The sequence below is a fragment of the Rhincodon typus genome, chromosome 1, assembly GCF_021869965.1.
Source record: "Rhincodon typus isolate 14 chromosome 1, sRhiTyp1.1, whole genome shotgun sequence".
Lineage (NCBI taxonomy): Eukaryota > Metazoa > Chordata > Chondrichthyes > Orectolobiformes > Rhincodontidae > Rhincodon > Rhincodon typus.
The window spans coordinates 149903479-149930990 of NC_063332.1; the positions used below are offsets into that span (position 1 = coordinate 149903479).

General features: G+C 41.1%; 1 protein-coding gene across 1 annotated transcript; it reads right to left on the reverse strand.

The window, feature by feature from the left end:
- Positions 1–3948: 3948 nt before the first annotated feature.
- LOC109924608 (WD repeat-containing protein 49-like) lies at positions 3949–22417 on the reverse strand. Its single transcript, XM_048609632.1, has 5 exons — positions 22349–22417; positions 20885–21036; positions 20470–20566; positions 12450–12556; positions 3949–3980 (listed from the first exon to the last, which is right to left on the reverse strand). Exons 1-5 carry the CDS (start codon positions 22415–22417, stop codon positions 3977–3979), a joined length of 429 nt encoding a protein of 142 aa, XP_048465589.1. The 3' UTR covers positions 3949–3976.
- Between the last annotated feature and the right edge of the window lie 5095 nt (positions 22418–27512).

Here is a 27512-nt window from a genome sequence, read left to right on the forward strand (position 1 = left end):
CTTCTCTAATTTGAGCATATTTGCGTTCAACATTAGCCAAAGTCCGGGAAGAATATGGAATCATGCGTTCCTCTCTGCTGGGCTACTGGTAAGCCAACACTACGCTGAAACTGTACGGGGAGGTATCGCATGTCAGCACTAGCTCTCGCTTTGGATCGTAGTGGGTCAACGCCTTAGATGACAATAGCTGCTTTTTCACTTCCCTAAAGGCTACTTCTTGGCTACGCAACCATTTCCAAGGCTGACACTTTTTCAACAGGAGGTATAAGTGTGCCAAGGTGGAGGCCAGATTATGTATGAATTTTCTGTAATAATCCATTAACCCAAGAAAAGACCTAAGCCGCAGTACAGACGTGGGAGCCCAGGCTCCTTTCATTACCCTCACTTTCCTTTCCAATGGGCGTAACCCAGTTTTGTCCACTCTGTAACCCAAGTAGGTCACTTGGGTGCCTGAAACACACATTGTTTCCTTCTAAGGTGTATGCCTGCCTGGGAGAAATGTTTAAGCACTATGTCCAAGTTCTCAAAATGCTCTTTACTGGTCTTCCCTGTTATTAGTATGTCATCCAGATAAATAGCAACCTGGAGTAGTCCTTGTAAAATGTTCTACATGGTCTGCTAGAAAAGGGCACAGGCTGATGATACCCCAAATGGCAGTTTTGTATACTGATGTAAAACCTTGCAGGGATTAATTGTGGTGTACTTCTAGGACTTCTCATCCAGTTGCAATTGCACGTATGCGTGGTTCATGTCCAGCTTTGTAAAGGATAGCCCCCCTGCCAACTTTGCGTACAAGTCCTCTATGCAAGGGATTGGGTATTTATCCAGATGCAAGAAGCAGTACACCATTTGTTTAAAATCCCCACAAAGGTGAACTGGCCGGTGCTGCCCATTTGGCAAACTGCGCTGGTTTGATGATCCCTTTGCTCTCCAGCCTTCTGATTTCTGCTTCTACTTTTGCTTGCAAGGCAAATGGCACTGGGCAGGCCTTGCAAAATCTCAGAATTGCTTCCTGGTCAACATGTAAAGTGGCTTTGGCCCCTTTGATAGTCCCAAGCCCTTCCTGATATACTCCTGGGTATTTCACTCGGACGTCACTGAGGCTGCCATTTTCCAATTGATAAATGTTGAGCCAATCGAGGTGAATTTTTCTCACCCAATTCTGCCCCAACAGTCTTGGGCATGAGCCTTTTACTACCGTCAGTGGTAAGTGCAACAACTGTTTCTCATAGGAGACCGGAACTGAAGTTGTACCTTGAATTTGCAACGGTTCCCCACTCTTATGTTGTCGGTCTGGCTGAGGTCTTGTGCAAACATAAGGATTGGGGTCCCGAGTGAATCTTGTTAAAGACCAATTCTGCAACCACAGATACCAGTATTGACCTCCATGCGAAATGGGTGACCATTTAACCAAACATTAATTTCAATTGGTTCCGATTTGGATGTCACTAAGCAATTTAATTGTTCCAACCCAAATGTAGGGGGACTTTCCAGGGTGTGCACTCTCCTGGGTACCGGTCTACGAGTTTTCTTATTAAAGTCAGGCCTTGTAGGACTCCTCTGCTGTCTCGTGTCCACACACTGACAGCAACTACAAGAACTTTTTCAGCCACTTGGCCAAGGTTCGGTTTTGTTGTGGGGTTCTGTTGTGGGCTGGCCTAGGGTCCCTATATTCAGGATATGCCCTGAGTGAGGCTCTGCAATTGCCTACACTCAAGTGGTGTTCCCCAGACTCAGTCAGACAGGTGAGGGAGTCCACTTCCATTGGGATGTAGCTCCCATGCTCCACTTGCCGCATTTTCTAATGACAACACCAGTTGTAGTGCCTATTTGAAGTCCAGATGGTGCTTCTACACAGTTATGTCATTAATATGACATACCAAACAGTCTCTCAGTATCTCATTCAGTGTTAACTCAAAATCACTTGCCTCTGCCAGTCTTCTCAACCTCGTCAAAAATCCCAATATGGATTCCCCCAGTTCTCTAACAGCCAAAGTAAACCGATAGCATCTCAGAATCAGAGGAGGTTTGAGGTCACGATATTGCTTGACCAACTCTGTCAACTCCTGGAAAGTTTTAGCGTCTGGTGCCTCTGGGAAAGTTAAGCCCCTTATAATTGAGAATGCTGCGAGTCCGCAAACAGTCAGAAGGATTTTCGTTGCTTTTCATCCACCCCAATGTCATTTGCCTGGAAAAAATATCGCATTCTTTCCACATACTGGGCCCAATCTATGACAGCAGGATCAAATGAGTCAAGCTTCCCAGATAAAAGCATGATGCCAGAAATGCTTACCTCAACTCCAAGATGACTGTAGCAAGCAAATGTTCTTCAGGTACATCCTGTTTTCTCCCGTCACCACTGAAATAACTGCACAGAGCCAGTATCCCGTCACCAAGTCACCCTTTATTTACTTGTACACAATTCACTGGCTATGACCAGCTAGCTCAGAGTCAGTTGTCTGAACTGAGGAGATCTACTCTCCTGGTTATATTGGTCAGCCAGGGCTTTCCTGATTGGGGTTGTACCTGTGCCAATCAACAACCTCATAGTCAACCTGGTTCCAATCACTACACAAACAATACAGATGCAAAAGTATCCAGGCTGTAGCAAAAAAAGGGTAGCTTTCTCTCTCTCTGTTGGTAATAACCATAACCTGGAAGATAGCTATTCTCTCCAGCCATTTACTTTAAGATGGTGTCTCTAACTGGTGACTGACAGACTAAACAATTAGTTGCCGAATTTCCTGAGTCTGCATTAAAAAAACTGAAACAGCTCAGGATGAAGAAGTAGTTCACAGATTAGAAGGACTTGGGAAGCAAAAGGCACTGAATCCTGTGCACTGGTGCTGTTGAACTGTTTCTGCTGCTTTTTTTATCCATGTTTGTTTGTTTGACTCTGTCTATCTTTATGTGTGTAATGATTTAGGAAGTGGAGTAGAGATTCAGCTAGAACAGTTATATATGTTCATAAAAAACAGTTTTGTTTCCCTGTAGTTAGAACTAATTTCTTTGTAATAAATAGTAGTTCCAAGTTATGTAAAGAAACCTAGTCAATGTTTTCTGTCAACCTGAGTTCATCAGACAGGAAAACTGGGGACTTTGAGTAATTTGATTTTCTCAGGAGTAGTGGAGCTTGGATATTAGTGCACTTTCCCAAGTGGATTGTGACCGAATGTAGGGCTGTTTAAACCAATCCTCCTAATTTCTCAATATTCTCTACTATCAGTTATGTTTAAGAAGATGAGAGGTACTGTGGGTTAAGCATTAGAGAAGAAATGTTACATTTTAGCTATCAGCCTCAGAAATGTAGAAAATTTGGCTGCTAATAAGAAAATATTAACATCATGATGGTTTTATTTTAACAATAAAATTTCAGCTAGTAAACAAAATTATACTTGAACCTGTTTTCTTCAGGATTATATTTTCAGTTAATGATTAAATAGCATTGTTTTAAGGGATCATAGATTATATCTGCTTAAGCAACCATTTTTTAAAACATATATTTTAGCTAGGAAAGATGTTCTGAGCCTGAAGGCTGAATTGCACTGTGACTTACATAGTAAAAAAAAGTCATATATGAACCAAGAAATTGGGGGTTTAAAAGAATCATGAAATGACAAAAAAATGGACAAATAAATTTAACATGTAATAGGGAACACTTGAGTGATATTGAAGAAAGGGTAATGTTGAATAAAGCATCTTTTGAAATTACTAACCAATACATTCATTCTACAGTCCAAGCAGCAAAATGCAAATAAATTTTTATAATTTAAGTGCTTCAGTAAAGACCCAAAGCATCAAAAAGGGAGACTTCAACATCTGAAATAATTAGTTGCAGGAAATAGTAATGAATAGCCATAGCAGTTTTGCAGATTATATACTTTACCTCTAGGACCGCTAGCAATCACCGTTAGCTGATGTTTTTGCACAGGATGTTCGGAATCTGATGCATAGTAGTTTATTGATACTCAAATTCTCACCTGCCATGGCAGAGGATAATAAATCATGTAATTTTATTTCATAGCATGAAACATCACTAAATTTGAGTAGAAATGAAAGGGGGTAGTGTGGTGATGAGTTCAGGAAGCAGGAATTAGATGACAGCAGTGAGAGATTTAAAATGCAGGAGGAAAGACAGACTAAAGAACATTGGAGTTCTGCAGGTTTGAAGTTCCAGAAAAGAAAGTTAGAATAAGACATTTGTAGTCAAAGTTAAATCTGAACTTGGTGAGGATTTTCAGAGCATTCATGCATATTTGGAGCTTAGAAAAAGCAAGACCTATCTTTCAATAATGCTCAAGGCAGAATTTGCTAATAGAACCATTGAGATTTAAAAAATTGGGAGTGGCCACCAGCTATGTGAGAGTTCTTTGTTCAAGCAATTCAAATGAATTCAATAACTCCATCACTTCCATAGGTCTATTTCTCACCTCACAAATCTGTGCCTAATTATTTGAAGATTACATTTTTGGTTGCTAAGTTGATATTAAGATTTTATAAGATGCAGAAACTAGAAAATATTATTTTTCTGAAAACGTGATTCTGCACTTATACATTTGGGTTCATGTATTTCAATAGGTCAAAGGAAAAGGACAATTAGAAGCTTTTTTCAGTCCAGGATTTGGTGTGCAGAGAGGAGAGAATTCCCAGCTCCATGAAACTGACATTTAAAAATAACCACCTGCACTCCCTGTTTTTAGACTGGAAGGGTACACTGACTTAAAATTGGGACAGGTCCGCCTGGAAGACGTGAAGTGGTTGTAGGGTTCGGAGGCAGGCCACCTCAGGACTTCAGTTCTGCGTCCAAAAATTAAAATACAAGAATAAAACATAAAACATTCCTCACATCCTCTTTACCCCCACACACTTCCCATGCCACATTCATGGCAACTCATCCAACAAATGTCCTCTACCCATCTCCTGTGATTGTTCATAATCCCATCTCCATTTACCCAACCAAGATGCTTATCATACTCCATATGCCACTCTATTCCCCATGCATATCCTACATGTCTCGTCATACTCCCTAACTTATCCTATGTTTCCTACCTAGCCACCATTGTCCCTCATCCTCCGCAAGCCAATTTAATGCCAAACTGTAGTTCCACCCACCACTCTCACCTTCACCTACCATGTAAACTCACCTTATGTCCATACATATAGAAGAACAGGAGACAAAATAAAATTCTATTACTTAAAGTTCTACATTGCCAAATACACTCTACTGAGAAATAAACCCATTTTGACAGTTCTTGACAGCTGTGAAATTGTTTTGACAGTTTGACAATTCCCAGAGGTTTATACAACTTTTAGAAATAATATCCTCCGCTCCAGTCGAAAAGGATAAGTGACTTCACCTCCATGCAAGCATCGGAGTGAAAGTTATTTGGATACTTTGATCAAGAGGTAGTCACACCCCTTACATTAGGCAACATTTTAGATTTGATCAAAGTAATTGAGGAAAATTACAATAAGATGTGAATGTGAGTTTGTGGATATGGGAATACAGGATGCAATGATGGAGGAACATCAGCCTTAACCTTGAAGAAATGAAGCAACTGCTACCTGCAGGGACAAGAACGAAGACTGCAGGGAGGAGGGTCAATTTGATCATGGCTGAGTATCCTATGAATTCCACCTCTAGGTGGGGCAAAGCAGAAAGAAAATGAATGCCATTCTCAAGCTACAGGGTGTAACTGCCATCTAAAGATAGTGGGGAGAGGGATAACAAGGTGTGGAGCTGGATGAACACAGCAGGCCAAGCAGCATCAAAGGAGCAGGAAAGCTGACGTTTCGGGTCTGGAACCTTCTTCAGAAATCTAAAGATAGTGTTGCCCGAATGTAAAATAAAGTAGCCTGTGAAACATAACAAATAATACTTTATTTTATCCTAACAGCTTCCCTCGCACTCCTAGTTCTAATCCTAAACCTAACTACAGCCTCCCAATCTTCCCCAGCTTTCCCATCACTCCCAAGAAAAACAGAAAGAAAGTTGGGTCTCAATGCAGAATGCCCCCCCTCCTGCTTGCTTCCACTGTAGGCCTCCCCCACACACAAGGGGCCTCCCTCACATGAAAGCAAGATTGGCTGTGGCCAACAGTTCTCAAGAGCCTGGATTTCCACCCATGGCGCTTGATCCTTGTGAAGCCATGTCGTTGGCCACTTAAGTGCCTAATTAACACATAATATGACAGGTCTTTCCCAAATGAGGCAGTGTGCAACACTTCCCGGCTCTCATCTGCTGGATGCAAACCCTGCATCCCAAAGTCATTGAGCAGCATAGTTATTTCAATAAAGATAAACAGTGTAGGACAAGGAGTTTATTAGACATAGTGCCTGAATGAATTAGATCAAGTCAAGAAAAATACTCAAAACCTTAGTAAAAGGTTTTTTTAAAGAATTTAGCCTATTTTTCTAATCAACCTTTCCAGAGATGTTATTTCACACTTCTGGAGCAGGTGGGACTTGAACTCAGGTCTCTGACCAGGGGTAGAGATGCTACTACTGCACCACTAGAACCCAGAAGTAATTTAATACAAGAGAGCCAAATTAATTGGCACACTAATTGGAATAAATTGGTTTGCTCAATTACCCTTTGCAAAGGCATGACTATATAGTGGTGAAAGTTGGGAACTAAATATTTGAAGTGCTTAACATTATAAAACGACTGATAAAATGAAAAAAAGGTTTGCAGCTCTAATTTAAAAAGAAAGTTATAAAGGCTAGCATGAGAAAAGATCTTTGGTCAAAATATCAGTAAATAGAAACAGCTAGGTAATGATAACAAATGACGAGAAAGAAACCACTCTTCAGAGAAGCAACTATTATGCTGAACAGGTTATTAACAGGAAGTGGGGGTTTGTAAATGCAAAATTCATCTTCACACGGACAGGACAAATCAATTTGTCAAAAGCAGTTTGAAGGTTAAGCATTCAAGACATTTTCTTAGAACTGGATATGGAACCAGTGTGAGGTCCCTTTAAGAGATTACAACTGAATATTAATCAAAGGAAGTGATGTCATGTCCCACATGCTGGATGAATTGGAAATGTAGACTAACAGAACATGAAGGCGATGGAATGTACTCCTGTACTTTTGGTGTCTATAGATGCTCCAGTTACAATAAAAAACATTCGTATGAGGTTGCAGACATGCTTGCCGAGCTGGTGGATTTGGTTGCAAATGTTTCATCACCCTGCTAGGTAACATCGTCAGTACACCTCCGGCGAAGTGTCAGTGTTCTGTCCCACTTGTTATTTATATGCCTTGGTTTGCTGGGGTGGATGGTATTACTTCCGGTTTTGTTTCGCAGTAGTGTGTACACAGGGTCTGATTCAACGTGTTTGTTGATGGAGTTCCGGTTGGAATACAGGCCTCCAGGAATTCCCTGGCATGTCTCCATTTGGCTTGTGTGATTATAGATGTGTTGTCCCAGTCAAATTTGGATTTCTTGTTGTCCGTCTGTAGTGAGACAAGTGAGAATTGGTCGTGTCTCTTAGTGGCTAGTTGGTGTTCATGTATCCGTATTGTCAGTTTTCTTCTGGTTTGGCCTATGTAGTGTTTCTCACAGTCCTTGCATGGTATTTTGTATATTACACTGGTGTTGGGTATGGGATCCTTTACATTCGTCAGTAGCTGTCGTAGGGTGGGTATTGGTTTGTAGGCTACTCTGATGCCTAGGGGTCTGAGTAGTCTTGCGGTTATGTCTGAAACATTCTTAATGTACAGTAGGGTGATTAATGCGTCTTCCTGTAGTGGTCTGTGTAGGAGGTAACGGCAGATTGTGCTTTTTGGGTATCCTTTCCTTTTGAAGACTCCGTATAGGTGCGCCTATTCTGCTTTGCATAGTTCCGGGTTGCTGCAATGTAATGTGGCTCGTTTAAATAGTGTCCTGGTGCAGCTCCGTTTGTGGCATTGGGGTGGTTGCTAATAATTGAGTATCTGGTCCGTATGTGTAGTCTTTATATATAGTCTGGAGTTCCCTGTTGTTTTTGCGTTCTACCATTATGTCCAGAAAGGGTAGTTGGCTGTTGTTCTCTTCTTCTTTTGTGAATTTTATCCCAGTAAGGATGTTGTTTATGTGTCAACGGGTTTCTTCTAGTTTTGTACGTTTAATAATCACAAAGGTGTCATCGACATATCAGACCCAAAGTTTGGGTTGTATAATGGGGAGCACTATCCGTTCTAACCTTTGCATTACTGCTTCTGCAATCAGTCCTGATATTGGAGATCCCATTGGTGTTCCATTGATTTGTTTGTGTATGCTGTCGTTGAAGATGAAGTGAGTTGTGAGGCACAAATCTAGTAGCTTCACGGTGGTGTCCTTAATGATGTTGTTGGTGTCCCGGTTGTCTGCCTACTTGATTCGTCCAGTGGTGTGGCAGTTGTTTCTTTGGCTAGGTCAATGTTTATGGATGTAAATAGTGCTGTTACATCGACAGATATCATCATCTTATCCTCTTCTATCCTGGTGTCCTTGATGATGTTAAGCAATTCTTGGGATGAGTGGATGGAGTGGGTAGTGGTGTCCACTAAGCATTTAAATTTCTGTTGTAGTTCCTTGGCAAGTCTATATGTTGGTGTGCCTGGTAATGAGACAATGGGTCTGAGTGGGACCCTCAGTTTGAGTACACGTGGGGAGTCCATAGAAGCAGGGTGTGTTGGATCCCTCTGGGTTCATTTTTTGGTAGTCTGTCTTGCTGATGTTTCCTGAGTTGTGTAATTTCTTCAGGGTCGTTGTAATCCAGTTCCCTACTGTAGTGTCGGGTCTATCGCCATCTATTGGTAGGTGTTGGTATCTGCTACTAGTGTGTTAGTTTTCTCGATACATTGGCCTCTATTGAGGATTACTGTCATGCGTCCTTTGTCCGCTGGTAAGATTACAATGTTTCTGTCTTTCTTGAGTCTTTCCAGGGCTTTCCTCTCTTCTGTGTTGAATGTGTTCCACTTTCCTTTTTTGCTCAGTGTTGGGACTATCGTCTGTCTGATGGTCTATTGTACTTCTTCCGTGAGTCCATTGCTCTTTAGTGTCAATTCCAGCGCATTGTTCTAACCTTTGCATTACTGTATCTGCAATCAGTCCTGGTATTGAAGATCCCATTGGTGTTCTGTTGATTTGTTTGTAAATGCCGTTGTTGAAGGTGAAGTAGGCTGTGATGCACAGATCTAATAGTTTCATGGTGACGTGCTTATTGATGTTGTTGATGACATCTTCATGATTATTAAATGCACAAAATTAGAAGAAATGCACCAACACATAAACAACATCCTTACTGGGATAAAATTCATGAAAGAACAGAACAACAACCGACTACCCTTCCTGGGCATAATGGTAGAACGCAAAAACAACGGGGAACTCCAGACTAGCGTATATAGGAAGACTACACATGCAGACCAGATACTCAATTACCCTAGCAACTACCCCAATGCCCACAAACGGAGCTGCATCAGGACACTATTTAAACGAGCCACAATACATTGCAGCAACCCAGAACTATGCAAAGCACAACAGGAGCACCTATACGGAGTCTTCTAAAGGAATGGATACCCAAAAAGCACTCTCAGTTCCTCCGTCTCCGTCGCATATGTTCAGATGAGGCCAACTTTGACAAGGGAGCCTCCGAAATGTCCACCTTCTTCCTCAACAGAGGATTCCCCAGCTCCGTTGTTGACAGGGCCCTCAACCAGGTCCGACTTATCTCCCGCACTTCCACCCTCACCCCTTCTTTTCCCTCCCGCAACAGCGATAGGGTTCCCCTTATCCTTACCTACTTTCCCACCAGCATCCACATCCAGAAGATCATCAGACGCCATTTCCGCCACCTCCAGTGAGATGCCACCACTAGACACATATTCCCCTCCCCTCCCTTGTCTGCTTTCCAGAGGGACCATTCCCTCCGGGACACCCTGGTCCACACTTCCTTCACCTGCACTTCCCAGAATCTAGTCTACTGCATTCACTGCTCACAATGTGGTCTCCTCTATATTGGGGAAACAAAGCATAGACTTGGCAACCGCTTTGCAGAACATCTACTTTCTGCTCGCAAAAAAGACGCTGAACTACTTTTGCCTGCCACTTTAATGCACCACCCTGCTCCCTGACCAACATCTCTGTCTCTGGCTTGCTGCAGTGTTCCATCGAAGCCCAATGCAAACTGGAGGAACAGCACCTCATTTTCCGCTTGGGGACCCTACAGCCCTCCGGACTCAATAGTGAGTTCAACAATTTTAGGGCCTAAACTCTCCCATGTCCCATCCCCCTACTCCACACACCAGGCCTTGTTACCACATAGACTGCCATTACACACCCCCTGTTGTTAGTCACTAACAGTCCCCATTAACAACTATTCACCCTCCCAGCCTGATCATTAGTAACTCCTTTGTCTGTCCAACTGTCTTTCTCTCTCTTTGGCCTCCATCCTATCGTTTATTCCCTACCCCACCCACTTCCCTATTTTCTGCATATAAACTGACGATTTCCCAGCCACCATCAGTTCTGAGGAAGGGTCACCGGACCTGAAACGTTAACTCTGTTTTTTCCTTCATAGATGCTGCCAGATCTGCTGGGCTTTTCCAGCAACTTTGTTTTTGTTCCTGATTTACAGCATCTGCAGTTCTTTCAGTTTTTACCTAAAAACCACAATCCTCTGTTACCTCTGAAACAGACCACCACAGAAAGACACAACACGACCAGACTCATTAATCACTCTATCTTACACAAGGACATTTCAGAGATGACCACAACACTACTCAGACCCCTAGGTATCAGAGTGGCCCACAAACCAACAACCACCCTATGAGAGCTACTGACGAACATAAAGGGTCCCAGACTCAAAACCAGCAAAACTGGTGAAGTATACAAAATATCATGCCAGGACTGTGAGAAACACTACATAGGCCAAACCAGAAGAAAACTGACATGAACACCAACTAGACACCAAGAGACAGGACCAATTCTCACTTGTCTCACTACACGTGGACAACGAGGGACACAAATTCGACTGGGACAACACAGTATATCTCTTTCAAGTTTATCTAGACCCTTCATGATTTTGAATATCTCTGTCAAATCACCTCTGAACCTTCTACACTCTTAACAAAAACAACTCCAGCTTCTCCAATTATGCATAAAACTGAAATTGCTCATGCCTGGAGCAACTGTTTTAAAACATTTTATTCACTATCTTAAATGCCTTCATATCCTTCAAAATGTGCAGTGTTCCTGTTGAGGTCAAATGTTCCAGCTGAGGTTAAACTGGTATTTTATGAATATTCCTCATAATGTTCTTGCTTTTTTATTCAATGGTCCCAAGTTTTGTTCCTGAGTTGGGTGCAGACAGGCAGCAGAATTCCTAGCTCTGCGAACCCAACCTTTAAAAATGGCCATTATTATCCCCATTTTCATTCCAGAGGGAGTGAGCTGGATTATAAATTGCACCAGGTAACTTGTGAAGAGCTAAGGAGGCTGTTAGTTGCTGATGCAGACTGGGTGAAATGCTTGTCTTAGAGTTCCGGTACTGGGTTAGGGTTAGAGCTAGCCTTAACCCTAAGTAAAATAAAAGAATAAAATATAAAACGTTCCTCCAGCCCTCACAACCTCCATATGACCATCCAGGCTAACCCATGCCACCTAATACCTTCACCCATCTCCAATAGCCTCTCAAAGCCTCTATGTCCTTACTTCCTCATGGTCCTTCATACCCCTTTACCAACTTACTGCCTTCTCCCACACACCACCTTCCCCCTTCACATACTATGCCAACTCACATAGTATCCACAAATCCATGTACACAGGAAAAAAATGAGTTATACAAAAAAAGTACCCGGATCTCCGAAGGAGTACTCGGGCTATGCAAAAGGAATGCACTTAGAATAGATATATTATGAGCTGGTCTACCTGGTGCACTCAGAGTTCCAAGCAGCAAGGTTACCAAAATGGGATTTAAATAAGTCAGCTAATCACTTATATAGCCAGCTACATTTGGGAACCATGCCTGGATGAAGCCTGAGCTAACTCTACTCCCACTGTGCCAGAAATGCTAAGTGTTGTGATCTGGGTGAGTCTTGCAATTTTTAGGCCACTTCTGCCACTTTAGACAGGCTCTCTGACATGAAGAAAATCTGGATCTATGCCACAATTTATAAAGCTCAGAAGCTGGTATATCTTTTAAACATTTTTTTTAAATTTGCACTGCCACTTTCAATGAATTGTGCACATTCACATAAGTCTTGCTGTTCTTTTACCCATTTTAGAATTTTTGACTGCCTTCCTTTATTCTTCATAGAAAAATGTATCTCTGAAAACTCACCATAGCCAAAGTGTTACTCAATTCAGTTCTTTCATACGTGAGTCAATATAATGGGATTTTTCTTACAAATGTAATTGCATTATAGCCAATATCATCATAAGCAAGCCAACCACTGCAATATTTGGATCCATCATATCATACCTTCCTTCATCCGTGTCAAAAGTCATGCAAGTTATAGCAGCATCTCCACGAGCTCTGGTGAATTCAAATACAAGTTGGCCAGTGTCCAGATCCCACACTTTAATATCCTTATTGAACAAATAAAGAAACATTTAAGTCATAGGAATTTATTAAACGTTAAACACCGGTCAATCTATTCATCATGCAATAAAGGTAATTTATAAAACAAATATATGTTACATCGTAGTTATGTTACAAAGTTCTTTTCTGTTGTTTTGCCAACAAGAAAACATCTAATTAAGCAAAGTAGGGCTGCTCCCAAAGATTTTAAGCCAATTTTCTCACTGTCCCATAAGTTATCAGCTGGTACAATAACTAAACATTATGTGTCTAACACACCCTCTACTTAACATTTAGTGCCTTTAACGTACATTAAATGCTAATGCGTACACAGAAAACTTCTTCCACAACTTAAGATGCAACAAGACAGGTGGGGAGACATAACAGTAAGTTAAAAGTAGAAAAGCAGCTGTTTCAAATGATCTGTGTTTAATCATAAACACAGACTGCACATAAGGGCACTTACAGCTGAGGAAACAGTCGTTCAGTTACATTTCTCCAAGTAGAACATTGCTTAGTTAGTTGACAGCAGTAGCTAAAAGTCAACAAGCAATAACGTAAAATGTCTAAATCTGCTTACAATGGGTTGGTGCCGTGTAAACTGTAGTTTTTGTGGAAGTGGTTCACACTGCTGTAATTATCAATTGAGTCAGATACTAAACAAGATTCCTAAAATCAATAAGTTTAAACAAGCCAGTGTAATCCTATATGGATTGATAAACAAATTAAAAGAGAAGTGGAAAAATTACCTTTAAGAAATTTTCTGGGATGATTCTAAGAAAATGCATGAACACATTAAAATTGGCCAAAGACAATGAGAAAAAAGTAGCCGCGCAATACCAAAAATTTCTATCAGTCCTCCAGTAGTGACAGATCAAAGAAATGAAATTCAAAAAAGGTGTAAATAAGCTTGAAACTGAGAATACAGACAAGATAACGAATCTTCTTATCAATTACTTCTTTCAGTAAAACAAGGGAAGGTAATCTGTGTAACACACAGTCTAAAGATAAACAACTTATCCACTTCAATATAAATTAAATATTAATTTTCTAGAAGCGCAAAGGGCTCAAACTAAAAATTTCCAGGGATTCATGATTTTATCCACAATACTGAACAAAATATGGAACCACCAACAATCATTATAAAGGAATTTTCAGATACTGGCAAGGTACAATAGATTGGAAAAAAGGCTAATTTGGTACGTAGGTTCAAAAAGAGGGACAAACAAAAGCAGGAACACTGTATTTTGTTTGGCAAAACAAAATTGATTATTGTAATTAAATTTGATAATAAATTAATAAAAAGTTATAAACATATCTCCTGAATAGAAGGATTTTATATGACCAAGCATCTCTGAGTAAGTGATAACTGTATGTAGTTGCACTGCCCCTTTAAGAGAATGGGTCAGGTGATCTGCAGGGGGGGAGCTTGAAGGTCAGTCTAGGTCCATCTGTGTAGCTACAAAGACACATAATAAACAGGTCCTGGTTCAAGTTTCCACAGAATAAAACTGAAAGAACTGTGGATGCTGGAAATCAGAAACAAAAACAGAAATGGCTGGAAAGACCCAGCAGGTCTGGTAGCATTTGTGGACAGAAATCAAAGTTAATGCTTAGGGTCCAGTGACCCTTACTCAGAACTCCTCAGGGAGTTCCATCAGGGGATATCATCAATGGTGGCAGCACACCTGCAGAGATGGGCACTGGTTCTATCAGCCTACTCAGATGAAATCAGATACTGCCATGCGGAGAAGGACAGCAATGCAGATGTTTCATCACGGCTGCCACTACCAGGGGACACAGATGTTTCTGACTGCAACCTGAAAATTATGAACTTTTCCCAGGAAGGCAAGGTACCCGTGTCAGCAAATCAGGTGTGAAACACTACCAAGAACAACCCAGCTTTGAGCCAAGTTGTGGACATAGTCCTGAGAGGGAGACCAGTCACAGTAACTGCCCAGAATTACATCCTTACCTGTCAGGGATGTGGAAGTTGTCCGTATTGGATGAGTGTTTAATGTGGGGAATAACAGCTGTTATTCTTCCCCCATTAAGAGGAAAGGTGCTAGAATAAGTGCACCAAGGCCACCTTGGTGAGATACAAATGAAGTAAATAGGCAGGAGTTACTTTTGGTGGCTGAATGTGAACTCTCAGATGGAGGAGAAAGCGGGATCATGCAAATCTTGCGCCTTAGAAAGGAAGGTGCCGCAATTGCCACTCCAGCCATGGAAATAGCCTCCATCACCATGGCAGTGGATTCATGTTGGTTTCAGTAGTGGTTGTGGATGCCCACTCCAAGTGGCCCAAGATGGCAGTTATGAAGTTGGTATCAGCAGAAGCAACGATAGAACGACTGGATGAAATACTTGCCAGGTTCAGGAACCCCCAACAATAGTGACTGACAATGGTCCATAGTTTGTGGCAAAAGAGTTCGAGGGTACCTGGAATGTCACCAAATCAAACAGGTAAGATCGGCTCCATATCACCAGCAACTAACAGCTAGGCACAGAAATTTGTACAAACCCTGAAGCAAGCCTTGAAGCCTCATAAGGGGAAGGCTCACTAAGATGGTGTATCAACAAGCTCCTCAGTATGTACTGCAATACGCCACACACAATGACCTAGTACTCACTGGCGTTCTTAGTATAAACATGCCAGCTGAGAACCATGTTTGACTTGCTGCAGCCAGAAGAGACTGGATACATGGTAGAGTGAAATCAAGAAGGACAGGTAGTCAGGAAGGCGGGAAGTCAAGGATATGCTAAAGAGGAGAGATCGTCTTGGCCAAAAATTATACAACTAGGGAAAAATGGATTCCAACGATGGTTCAAAAGGCCATCACCAACTGTCGTACAGTGTAGATCAGGGAGGAGCTGGTCTGGAGGAAACATGCAGACCAGCTGGTCATCGCACCTCACCAACAGGAGGAAGTCCCTTAAAAGTAAGAGCCGGTCTGGATGGAACCTGTGGTGTCAAACGAGTCATGTGTCTCCAAGCGAGGATTGGTCATACCCAGGGAAAAGACAGTAGCTGCATCACAAGACAAAGGCAGTCAAAGAGAGATGCAGCTGCTGAATGGTAGGAGCTTCCTGAAGGCCAGGAGACTACACCAGGAAAGGATCCTGAGACTAGGAGACAGTCTTCTAGAAACCGCCATCCCCGTAGAGACTAATCGTGTCAATGCAGACTACAGGGGGACAGCTTCATGGGCGAACTGGTCATTCTCCCACATTTTTCATGCTTTTGTAAATAGTTCTGACTATGTACATAAGTTGGCCACGATGCCTATCTAATATTTACAGTTGTTGTATATGTGTTCATTAATGGGAGTTTCTGAAATAAAGGGGGAGGGATGTTTTATATATATAGTTGGGGGTATAAGCTGCCCCTTGAAGAGAGCGGGTCAGATGATCCGGAGCAGGGACCTTGGGGATCAGTCTAGATCCAATTGTGTGGCTTGACATTTCTACCTTGTGCTATTTTTATAACTTATAATTAAACCCAAACGTAATAACAACAAAAGGGAACTACAAGAATGGTGCACCTGGATTTCTAAAATATGAATCTGTAGGGATGCACAGTAAATTTTATTAATTACAAATAAATTAACTGAAGAATAGAGAACCATCAATGCTCATCAGAGAACCTGTCACATTTGGAGTGGGGTACAGGACATGCGGAAGAAATAATGGGGGCACCTTTGGCTTCAGCATTGAAATCACCAGTCTCTAGTTTAAATAAATGATTTGAATTCAGAAACTTGATGCAAAACCGTCAAAATTTCAGGTAGTGCCAAACTGGGAGAGGAAAGGAAGACAACTTGGAAATTAAAGTATGGGGATATAATACCAAAATATAAAGAATAATGGCAGATGAAAATATGTGCTAATAAATCTAAAATACTACACATTGAAATATAAAGAAAAAGGCCTTGCATTTATATAGCAGCTTCCATGACTAAAGAATGTCTCAAATGCTTTACAACTAAAGTATTCTTGAAGTGTGGTCACGGTTGTGATGCAGGAAACTCACCAGCAAATCTGAATGCAGGCAATGTGATAATGACTAAATAATTAGTTTCTATGATGTTGATTGGGGAATAAATAGCTATACAACAGTGAAAGCTCACAATGCATTTTGAAATATTAATATGAACGGGTTCTTCCCAGCCCCTGAGTGACATGGGCAATGACATGTCATATATCCAAAACAGACAAAGTAGATTCTTGATGTTGAGAAGAAAAAGTAATATTCTACAACTACATTTGAACGGCAAAATGAGAATCTAAGGAATGTCAAAAACCTATGTGCATGCATTTGCATGTCATTAATGCATAATCTCACCTCATTGATATACAATTTCTTATTCTCTAACATGCTGGATGGAAAATAGATGGCAACAATTCCCAACATGAAAGTCAGAGTGGACAGCTCCAGCTCGCCACTTGATCCTCCAGGCCTCCATCTTGCACAACAGTCACCAATCAGCCCAGCTCGTCCCCGCCTCCCTAACCTGTTCTTCCTCCCACCTATCCCCTCCTCCCACCTCAAGCCGCACCCCCATTTCCTACCTACCAACCTCATCCCGCCCCCTTGACCTGTCCGTCCTCCCTGGACTGACCTATCCCCTTCCCAACTCCCTACCTACACTCACCTTTCCTGGCCCCATCCCCGCCTCTTCGACCTGTTTGTTTCCTCTCCACCTATCCTCTCCTCTATCCCTCTTCTATCTGCCTCCCACTCTCTCCCTATTTATTTCAAAACCCCCTTCCCCTCCCCCTTTTCTGATGAAGGGTCTAGGCCCGAAACGTCAGCCTCTCTGCTCCTATGATGCTGCTTGGCCTGCTGTGTTCATCCAGCCCTGCACCTTGTTGTCAAAGATACAATGCAGTCCATTTTTCCACCAGGGCTGTAATGGAGTAGGTGACTGGCTTCCTCAACATTAGGTTCCGATGCTTGAACCATCTGGGGTAGACCTGCGCTATACTCCAGACAAAATATGCCGCATAATCCTTGCATGCTATTCTGTGCAGAACTGCAGCAGGCACCAAGAGGATGTGATGGTGCTGAAGAGCTCAAAGATCAGTAGCAATTTTCTGAGTAGCAAGATGAGGAATTCAGCAAGAGGAATACCTTCAACATGACCAAGCAGTGTAGCATTAGGCACAACAAGCCAGACAAGACTTAACTGACACCTAGTTCCAACAGAAGCAAAAGGGTGATGTGTCATTCAATCACTGTAAATTTGTTGTTGCTCGAAAGGCAAGTTGTCCTTATTTGTTTCCAGAAGCAAATGAATTTTTCTTTGAGTTTTTTTGCTTTTGCTGAATTAAGGTGAATATTTTCAGTCTTTTTTTATGCTCTTATGGGATGTTGGCTTGCCGGCTGTGTCCATTTCAGTGCAGAAGGAGGCCTTTCAGCCTATCATGTCTCCTACAGGCTCTTCAAATGCATATCATTACTTAGTGTCAATCTCCTGCTTTTGTACCATACTTTTGCACACTATTTCTATCCAAATAAACACCCAATGCCCTCTTGAATGCCCCAACTGAACCTGCCTCCACCATATTTTCAGGCAGTGATTCCATTTCCTCACTACTCACTGTGTGAAAATGGTCTTTCTCACATCACAAAAATCCAAAAAACTGCAGATGCTGGAAACCTGAAACAAGAACAGAAATTGCTGGAACATCTCAGCAGGACTGGCAGCATCTGTGGAAAGAAATCAGAGTTAACTTTTCAGGTCAAATGAACCTTCTTCGGAACTGATTAGGTAGGAAAAGGATGGTTTTTATACAGAAGATGGGTTGGGGGGAGAGTAAACAATAGGTGGGGATAGTGCCCAAAGACAAAGAAAAACAGTTGGACAGTTACTGGACCTGAAACATTAACACTGACTTTTCTCCACTGATGCTGCCAGTCCTGCTGAGATTTTCCAGCAATTTCTGTTTCTGTTTTCTCACATCACACTTTCTTCTTTCACACATCACTTAAAAATCTGTGCAATCTTGTTCTTGTACCTTTTCTGAGCAGGAACAGCTTCTCCCTATCTTCTCTATCCAGCACACTCATGATTTTGTAAACCCTTACTAAATCTCCTCTCAACCTTCTTGTCTCCAGAAGGGAACAGTCCCAACTTCTTCAATCTATCCTCACAAGTATCTTGTTCATAGAACAATTCTTGTAAATCAGCTAAATGTTTCCTTTGAACTGAGCAGGTTGCTAGGCCATTTCAGAGGGCAGTTAGGAGTCAAAAACATAGCTCTAGGTCTAGAGTCACATTTAGGCCAGACCAAGTAAGAATAACAGATTTTCTTCTCTAAAGGACAGTAATGAATCTTTCAATTTTTACACCAATTGACAGTGGTTATATAGTTGCCATTAGACTAGCTTTTTAATTCTGGAGTTTTACCGAACTCAACATTGAACATGCAATATTGAATTCAAATTTTGCCATCTGCCATGGTAACATTCACAGTCATGTCCCCAGAACATTAGAGACCATGGATTATCAGTCTAGTGACATTATCACCATGCCACAGCTTTCAGTATGTGATGCTCTTGCATTGAACAGTGAGAAAATGTAATGCTATAGTAGGCATTGAGGAGAATACAGCACTCCCTTAAACAGGGTCCTAAGAAGGTATGATGCTAAGGATGGGTAAAGCTTGATTGTTTTAGCTGCAGTAATAGTAAATTAGACAAGGAATTATGCAAATTGTAATATATTTACAAATGTAAATCTGTATTTGCAACGAAGTGTCATCAGGTTATGTGCCCTCAGAAACTTTTCTTTCTCATTCCTGTCCAACTATGTGTACTTTGAAGGGCAGATCTTGGCTGGCAGAAGTTGACTAGGTGAATAGTTGGGCTTTAAATATAGAGCTGGAAATTGCAGAAGGTCCCGGCAGTAGTGAGTAATTTTGCCATTGCTGAGCGCACACAGCACAAGCAGAGTGACATAAAGGTGCGGTGCATAGTTAATGAAGCGAGCAGTGGAGAATCGCATGAAAAAGCTTCATAGAGCTCATGGAGAGAAACTCTCCATGAAACTCCCTGAAATTGACATGGTTTTTGGTAAAATTCAGGCTGTGGTTTCTTTTTCTTGCTTCTGAAAGGGCAAAAAGAAAGCTAATGTCTTATAGGAAGGATAACACATTTGAAAGTGAAGTACCACCTCAGTTATGCACTGGAGTGCCAGCTCAAATTTGTGTGATCGGGTCCTAGCCAGCACAATGTTGTTAGCAGTGCAGTGTGGAACACCTGAATCTCCTCTTTTGCTCTTTTTTGCCACTGACATCTCACCTCTCTTCAGGAAGATGAGTTAGCCTTTAAAGAAATCTTACTGTTGGACCTGAGTTTATTCTTGTGGTTTGCAATTGTGTAACTGAAAGTATCTCACCAACCTCATTCAAAAATTAATTAAATTTTAACAATGGTGTTATTCATCAGAACTATATAATTCAAAGTCAAATGGTATCAGAGAAATTGCTTTCAAGAGAAAGCAAGTGATCTAGTACAAAGTAAAATCTGTGGTGCAAGGAATAGAAGATTCATTTTTAATCCTGTTCTTAGTCAATCTTAGACCATCAAACCACAGGATCAAGTGAGAACAAGCAATTCAGGCAAACAAAAAGTAGGAAAGTTATGAAGGAGGGACCTACAGTACACGCACTGACAAACCACATCATTGTAGCAGAAACAACAGCAGCACTGTCAAAGTCAATAAGTCCAACTTTGCAATACTCCCAGTGGAGGAAGATTACATAAAAGTCAGTTACAGTCATGGTTGGGTTTTAGTCATAAATATTTAAAGAAAAACAAGAAGCTCTTTCTTTATCTTATTTATAATTACAAGTACTGCTGCACCATCACATTCACAACAAAAATACTTTTTGTTTGAACAGTCTGCTTACTTACAGATCCTTCACAGCAAGTGACGACTTGTCTCATTAGCTTATTGTATTGACAACACAGAACGGGTTTCTTGTGAGACACACCTTTATTCAGTTCCTTTCTGCTGATAAAATATTATTAGACTCATTAAATTTAATCAACATTATCTGTCCTAATTTTACTTCAAACAATAATCAATTATGCTGTCCACCATATTTTCTGCTAAAATTATTTTTAAAATTGCCCTATATCACCAAAATTTATATTATACACCATACAAAGATATTCTATTCAGAGGCCTCAAATAACAGTCAGTTTTATTACACTCTTCCTAGTAAGTTGTGGATAAATCTGTTCCAGTTTCTTATGTCTGATTGATTTAATATGAAGGTGACTGATGCCATGAATAATGTCCATACTTAAGCTTTACACTGCTGACCTGCTCTGGAGCAGTAGCTGTGCTAGTGAATCAGTTGCAATGTAGAGTGCCTTTAATTCCTGAGAATGATAGCAAGTGGCCAAATCTCCATTAATCTGACTATCTTTAGGTTTCACAGTGATGAGGCATGTTTGGTCTTCAATGTCCCAAACCTAAAAGACAGACCTCAAAATAATATAACCAATGAAATATCATTGCAGTGAAGACATGTATGCCAACTGATGATTTATGAGAGACAATAACGATGGAAAGAATGGTTTCAATACAAGATACTTTCTTACCTATATAATACAAAACAAATTGAAACTTTTGTAAGTAATGTTTCTATTATCAATGAAAGTTTCTCGGATTGAAAATTTTCTCAACAAACCACCCCATTGTACATTTTGCTAAACATGCAATTCATTTCCTTGTCTAGATGAAAAAAACTATATAACTTTTATCATTACTTGCAGCGTATTTATATTCCGTTTTGGATACTACTTTTGAACCATATACAACTTTCCAGAGATTCCATTCATTATGATAGATAATAGAAGTTCTACACCAGAACATGAAAAGTCATTCAGGCAGTCCATGACAGATGGCTTTTGAGGAAGATCAGAAGTTAAGTTTTTGAAAGTGAAGAATTTCAATCTTTTGCCAAGTTTTAAGATGATTTGATCCTCCACAATGTCACTGTGTCTAGGGAGATTGCTGAGAAATCCATGGGGACTGACTGATTGCATTTGCTATTTGATATGTTGTGTGTTTTTCAACCATAGCTTGTCTATTATAATATTTGTCTCATGGTAATTGAGGATGTCAGAATATAGGTTATATTTACAGTAAATCCTCTGTACCCACAAAATCATGAATCATGAATTCATCTATCCACACCAAAAAATAAGTAACAACAAAAATTCAACATTATCAGGCAAAACTCGCATATGAATTTTAGCCAATTTTTAACAAGCTCCGCACCAACAAATTTCAGCATTCACCAGGGTTCTCAGGACTGGAACCCTCACAGACCCAGAGGAATGACTGCATCTTTGTATATCTGAACCTTCATTTGTTAATAACTGCTGCATGTTTGTTTGAATAAGTTTCATTTGTAATAAATTTGTTGCTTCTCGTTGACTGGAGAATACTGGCTAATTTGGTTGTGATATTCAACTGCGTGTCTCTATGGTTAACAATATCACTGTCCTTTTTAACTTTAAACTTTGTTCTCAGGTGGAGGACTAGGAAAGGAAACACTCCAACTTTGTGTCCTTTTGGTTGCTCACAGCCTCTCTTCCTTCCATGCCTTTTAAATAATGCTGCTTCATTCAGAACTTACAGGCTCATGGTAGTCCTAAATTGCGTCGCCTGCTAGTGCAGACAGAAATCCAGGCAGTTTGTTTTGCTTGCCAGCACTGAACAGACTAGGGCACAGAACTGTTGGCGTATGGCACTATATTACATCAATGTCACACTTACAGTATGTGCTGGCAGCTCACACAGCAAACACACTGCATTTTCTTTGAACGAATGTCCATGTCTGTACATCTAAGTGAAATAGTCCTTAGCCCAGTCAAGGGGGTTTATGGTCATCAGGAGGGTGCCACCACACAGAAATCAAGGGCATCATTCATTCTCAGTCCAGGGGGTTGGTCATGATTAGTTGGTCACTTGTTGTGATCAGGGACCAGGGATTCATGGTTCTGAGAGTCAGGGAATTGGACCACAATTAGTCCTGCACATCAAGTGCAATGAGTTAGTTGATTATAGTTACATTGTGGAGCCACACAGAAATCGGTCAGAAGTCCAGTCCATTCTCAGTGAGGGTGTCCTCTCAAGCCTATCCAGGGGTTAAGGGACATGATCAATCGTGGGAATTTGAGAAGAAAATGTCAAAATGCTGTCCAGCAGCTGTGTTGAAGAAACTGGGGAACTGAAATGTGAGGATTGGAGCCAGCTTGCTGGAATACAGAAGGAATAATCATTGTGAAGGGTGGCAACATTAGTTAGAAAATGGCAGCCAATACTGTACAGGAGAAAATGGTGTAGCATGGGGAGGGACATTTTCGATTGACACCACGATGGGGGGTGGGGGGTGGTAGTGGATAATGATGTTAGGCATGCAATAGATGTTTATAGGAACTCTGGGCAAATTGGGAAGATGAAGAATTAAATAAGACAGTTGGCTGGGAATATGAGGAGTCTCAAAGCTTGTGGGGTTGACTGTGACTGCAATGCAGAATGGAACATGAAGTTTGGTGGGAGGGGGTACCAGTTCCTTGCAAGCTACAACTCTCTCTCAAGCACAATCTAGAAAGCCTTCCATCTTGACAGCTGTGCCACAAACGTGAGAAATGGCTGTCATCAGACCCTGAGTGGCCAGCGTAAATTTATTTTTTTTACTATGGGTATACAGTTCACTTGAGAGTGATGCAAGGTCCTTCAAAGGGCAATTGCATAAATCAGGTGCTCACAGATTCAAGAATAAACACATCTGCAAGCATAAAATTCTGCATCTGCATCTCATGCGCTGACCAAACAATATAATTAGAAATGCAGGTTGCAATGAATCCTGATTATGTCATTATTACAAATTAATGCTAGTATGCTCAATGAATCAGAAGTGATCACAGATGACCTGTCTCTCATAGTCAGCATTTCACAAATACATTCCATGATCTCATGGGTTGCACATCGGCATGGAAGCTGCTTTCCTCTCATATGGAACCGTAGGTGTATCTGAACAAGCTTGTATGAAATATCATGTTCCTTAGGTGGTGTTAGGTAGTAGGGTTGGGGTCAAGGTTTCAGTAATCCTACCACACATAATCTCTTACTATATATGTAGCTCATGCTTCATATATATTAATAAGGCTTAATATGCTGAGGCAATGTAGAGGCATTCATGGCCCTCCTTGTTGGTGGCCTGTATGTCCTACTATCTCAAAGCCTACAGTGAACTCTCATTTGTTTCTGTTACAACTACTGACTAGTCTCATTACTAAGGAGTTGTTTTATTTCTGGTATTGGAATTGTTCCCATTGGATCAAGACACAGCACAGACTATTATCACCGTGGCCACTGCTCAATGAAGGCATGGAGAAACTAAGAAAGCACAAAGACATCAGTAAACCCAGGACCAGCAGCAACTTCCAACAGCTGCCAAACAGCCTCCACATGAAGAAAAGGCCACAAAAGAAGGTCCCCTCAGGCTTGGAGGTGGTTCTGGAAGGCAAGGATTTATAGGTGTAACTGTGATTTCATCCAAATGAGGGAAAGCAATAGTGACACGAAATCAGGATGTACCAAGACACCATAACAGAGCTGTCATCTAGTCTAACAGGACTTGTGATCTGAAGGGATGAGTGGCTGTATTATTCTTGTGGCTGTCAAAGTGACAGCTGCACTTGCTTTTAACATGACTGCCTGCTTACAAGAATTCACTGAGGACTTGTGTGGAAAAAAAACTGAAAGAACTGCAGATGCTGGAAACCTGAAACAAAACCTGAAATTGCTGGAAAATCTCAGCAGGTCTGGTAGCATCTGTGGAGAGAAATCAGAGTGATCATTTCGGGGCCAGTGACCCATCTACAGAAGTGATGGTAGCTAGGAAAAGGATGGCTCTTACACAGAAGATGGGGTGAGGGGAAGGAGAGTAAATGACAGATAGAAATAGAGCCCAAAGAGAGAGAAAAACAGTTGGGCAGACAAAGAATGGTTAAGGGTCAGTCTGGGGAATGAATAGCTGCTAATGGGGACTATTAGTAGCTGACAATGGGGTTGTGTCTGATAGCAGCCCATGTGATGACAAGGCCTGGTACGTGGGGGTGAGGGAAAGGTCCTCAAGCCCTAAAATTGTTGAACATGATATTAAGTCCAGAACGCTGCAGGGTTCTCAAGTGAAAAACAAGGTGCTATTCTTCCAGCATTCCTTTTTCTAGTCCTATTTAGGCCTCCACCCACAACACTTTCTCTGGTACTTCGATGACATCATCTGTGCTATTTCCCTCTCCCCTCCAGAATTGGAAAGGTTTATCAATTTTGCTTCTAATTTCCACCAAGCTCTCATCTTCACCTCGTCCATCTCTGACCCCACCCCCCTTCCCTTCCTCAATATATCAGCTTCCACTTCTGGGGAAATCCAATATCCACTACAAACTCACTGACTCCCAGTTACCTTGCCTATACATCCTCACACCCTGCTTCCTGAAAAGACATTATTCTATTCTCCCAGTTTCTCCATCTTCATCGCATGTCTTCTAATGATGTCAATTTGACAAGAGGACCTCTGAAATGTCCACCTTGTTTCTTAATTGAGGATTCCCCAGCATTGTGATTGACAGGACGCTTATTTGATCGGACCCATCTCCTGCACTTCAGGTCTTACCTCCTCTCTTCCCTACCACAACAGCGATAGGGTCCCCTTTGTTCTTACCTACCATCCCACCAGCATCCACATCCAGAAGATCATCAGCTGCCATTTCCACCACCCCCCCACCCCCATCTTCTGTATAAAAACCATCCTTTTCCTAGTTACCATCACTTCTGAAGAGTCACTGGACCTAAACTTTAACTCTGATTTCTCTCCACACATGCTGCCAGACCTGCTGAGATTTTCCAGCAATTTCTGTTTTTGCTTCAGAAGACGTACGTTGGATCTCCTAATCCTCAACCCACAAATGTATCAAGGCTGTTATTGATGCAATCTGTGCAAGATCAAATAGTTTTTTATCTTAGCCCATGACATCAGTGCTACAGCCTAGGCAGTCGGCTCTGCCAATATAGCTGGACTTCCCCAGGTGCAGTGCATGATAGCATTGAAACATGCCATGTTGAGAGTCCAATATGATAATATGGTTAAGTTCATTAATAGAAAATGATTCCGAACATTCAATTTCAAATCACCTTTAATTATCAGTACCACATCTTAGAAGTCTGTACCAGGTACACTGGAAGCTAATATGACACATATATCCTTGATAACTCACAGATTCCTGCTTCATACCAAGAGCTGGATTCCTTACAAGAATAGTTGCTGGGAGACAAAGGCTAAACTATCCAACCATGAGTACAATCCCTGATTGAGCCCAAACATAAATACAGTGCAACCCTTTCTTTTGCTGGGGCCATTATGGACAGATGACAGGCCTCCTCGACGTGAGATTTCTGCATAACTGGATCAGGCAAAGACGGGATGTGATGGATATTGAAGAGATGGGAAAATGACAGCACTCTTCTGAGGAAGATGAAGTCACTGAGTGGAAGGAACATCACGTTCACCATGACAGAACGGTGCAGTGTCGGACACAGCAAACTACTCAGAACTTAACTGCCATCTGCATACAATAGATCTGAGAAGGGTGAAGACACATTCATTGACTGTAAACTTGTTATCATTCCAAAAGCAAATAGTTTTAATCCCAAAGACAAATGCAACTTTACTGTTTATTCCTTCTTCACTTTTCATGATGATTTACAGACGTTAATGTTAACAGATGTTTGAAGGCTCACATTATCCGATGCTCCTATTTTCAACAATGATAATATTTTATTTAATGAAAAATTAACACCACTTCAGACTGGTTGCTAACTTTATATGGCACTAAAGAAAAGTAACAAAAATGTGGTATTCTGTGTATAATGAAATGTCACCCATACCTCATATGTACCACCTGTTGCAAAGTTGCCAAGTATTTGTGAATTACAAGGCACGAAGTTAGAATTCATTGGTAAAAATGATAGTGGGGGAAAAAAGTGCGTAGTCCCTTTAAGGGGTGAGAATTTTTTTGTGCTTAGAGACTTTTAAGAAATGTATGTCTGTGAGCAACAGTTGGAAGTTGACAGTACAGAGAGCCTCAGAAAGTAAAACAAGTGTATCAAAAAAACCTTACAGGTTGCAGGCAAAACAGCAGTCTTGTTTTGATGTTTTGGCAACTTTTAATTTGGCCAATTAATTTAAAAACAAGTACCTAGATACAGAAAGCCAGTTGAATTTAAATCTGATGGTGTTGACGACCTCGAACCAATTCTAGTAAGGCATACCATTATGTCATTACAGGTATAAAGATGAGGGCATTTTGAAAGTTCAGAGAGCCAACTGCCATCTGAGAGCAGAGCCAAACTTCAGCTGCAGTGAAAGCAAGTCCACCACCTCAGATACAAACCAAGCTTTCACATAAAATTACTGAGCTCTCTGGAAAGACCCATCAAAGGTACCAAGACATTCTAACTCAAAATCTTCACCAAAGAAATTAAAGAGAAAAACATCCAAGATAGCAGAATCATCAGAACAAAGGTGTTTGTGACTTTTCATCAATGGAGAAGAAGGAACTTTCTGGAAGAAGTCTGTGTGAACCTGGAGAGATTAAGTTTTAATTTATCGTTTTTTCTATTAACTGGAATTGTACCAGTGGGACTTGTGTTTATTTGAATAGCATTCCAGTAGAATTTAGTTCAGTTAGGAAGTAGTTAGTAGTCTGGGGGGAACTGTTGGTTTGTTAGTAATTCTGTTAATTTGTTCACTGTTAGGGTTAAATAAATAAATTGTTTCTTGGTATTTATAAAGTAGAGATCCGGGATTATCTTTCTTTTAACAACTTTTAACAGATTATGAGGCGAAAGTGAGCTTTTCTGGGTACTTCAG

Coding starts and splice junctions, on each gene's coding strand:
- LOC109924608 (XM_048609632.1), bottom strand. CDS start 22,417: ATGTACAGACATGGACATTCGTTCAAAGAAAATGCAGTGTGTTTGCTG. Junction 21,037..22,348: donor GTGAGCTGCCAGCACATACT/GTAAGTGTGACA, acceptor TCTGTCTTTTAG/GTTTGGGACATTGAAGACCA. Junction 20,567..20,884: donor CAGCTACTGCTCCAGAGCAG/GTCAGCAGTGTA, acceptor TTTTATCAGCAG/AAAGGAACTGAATAAAGGTG.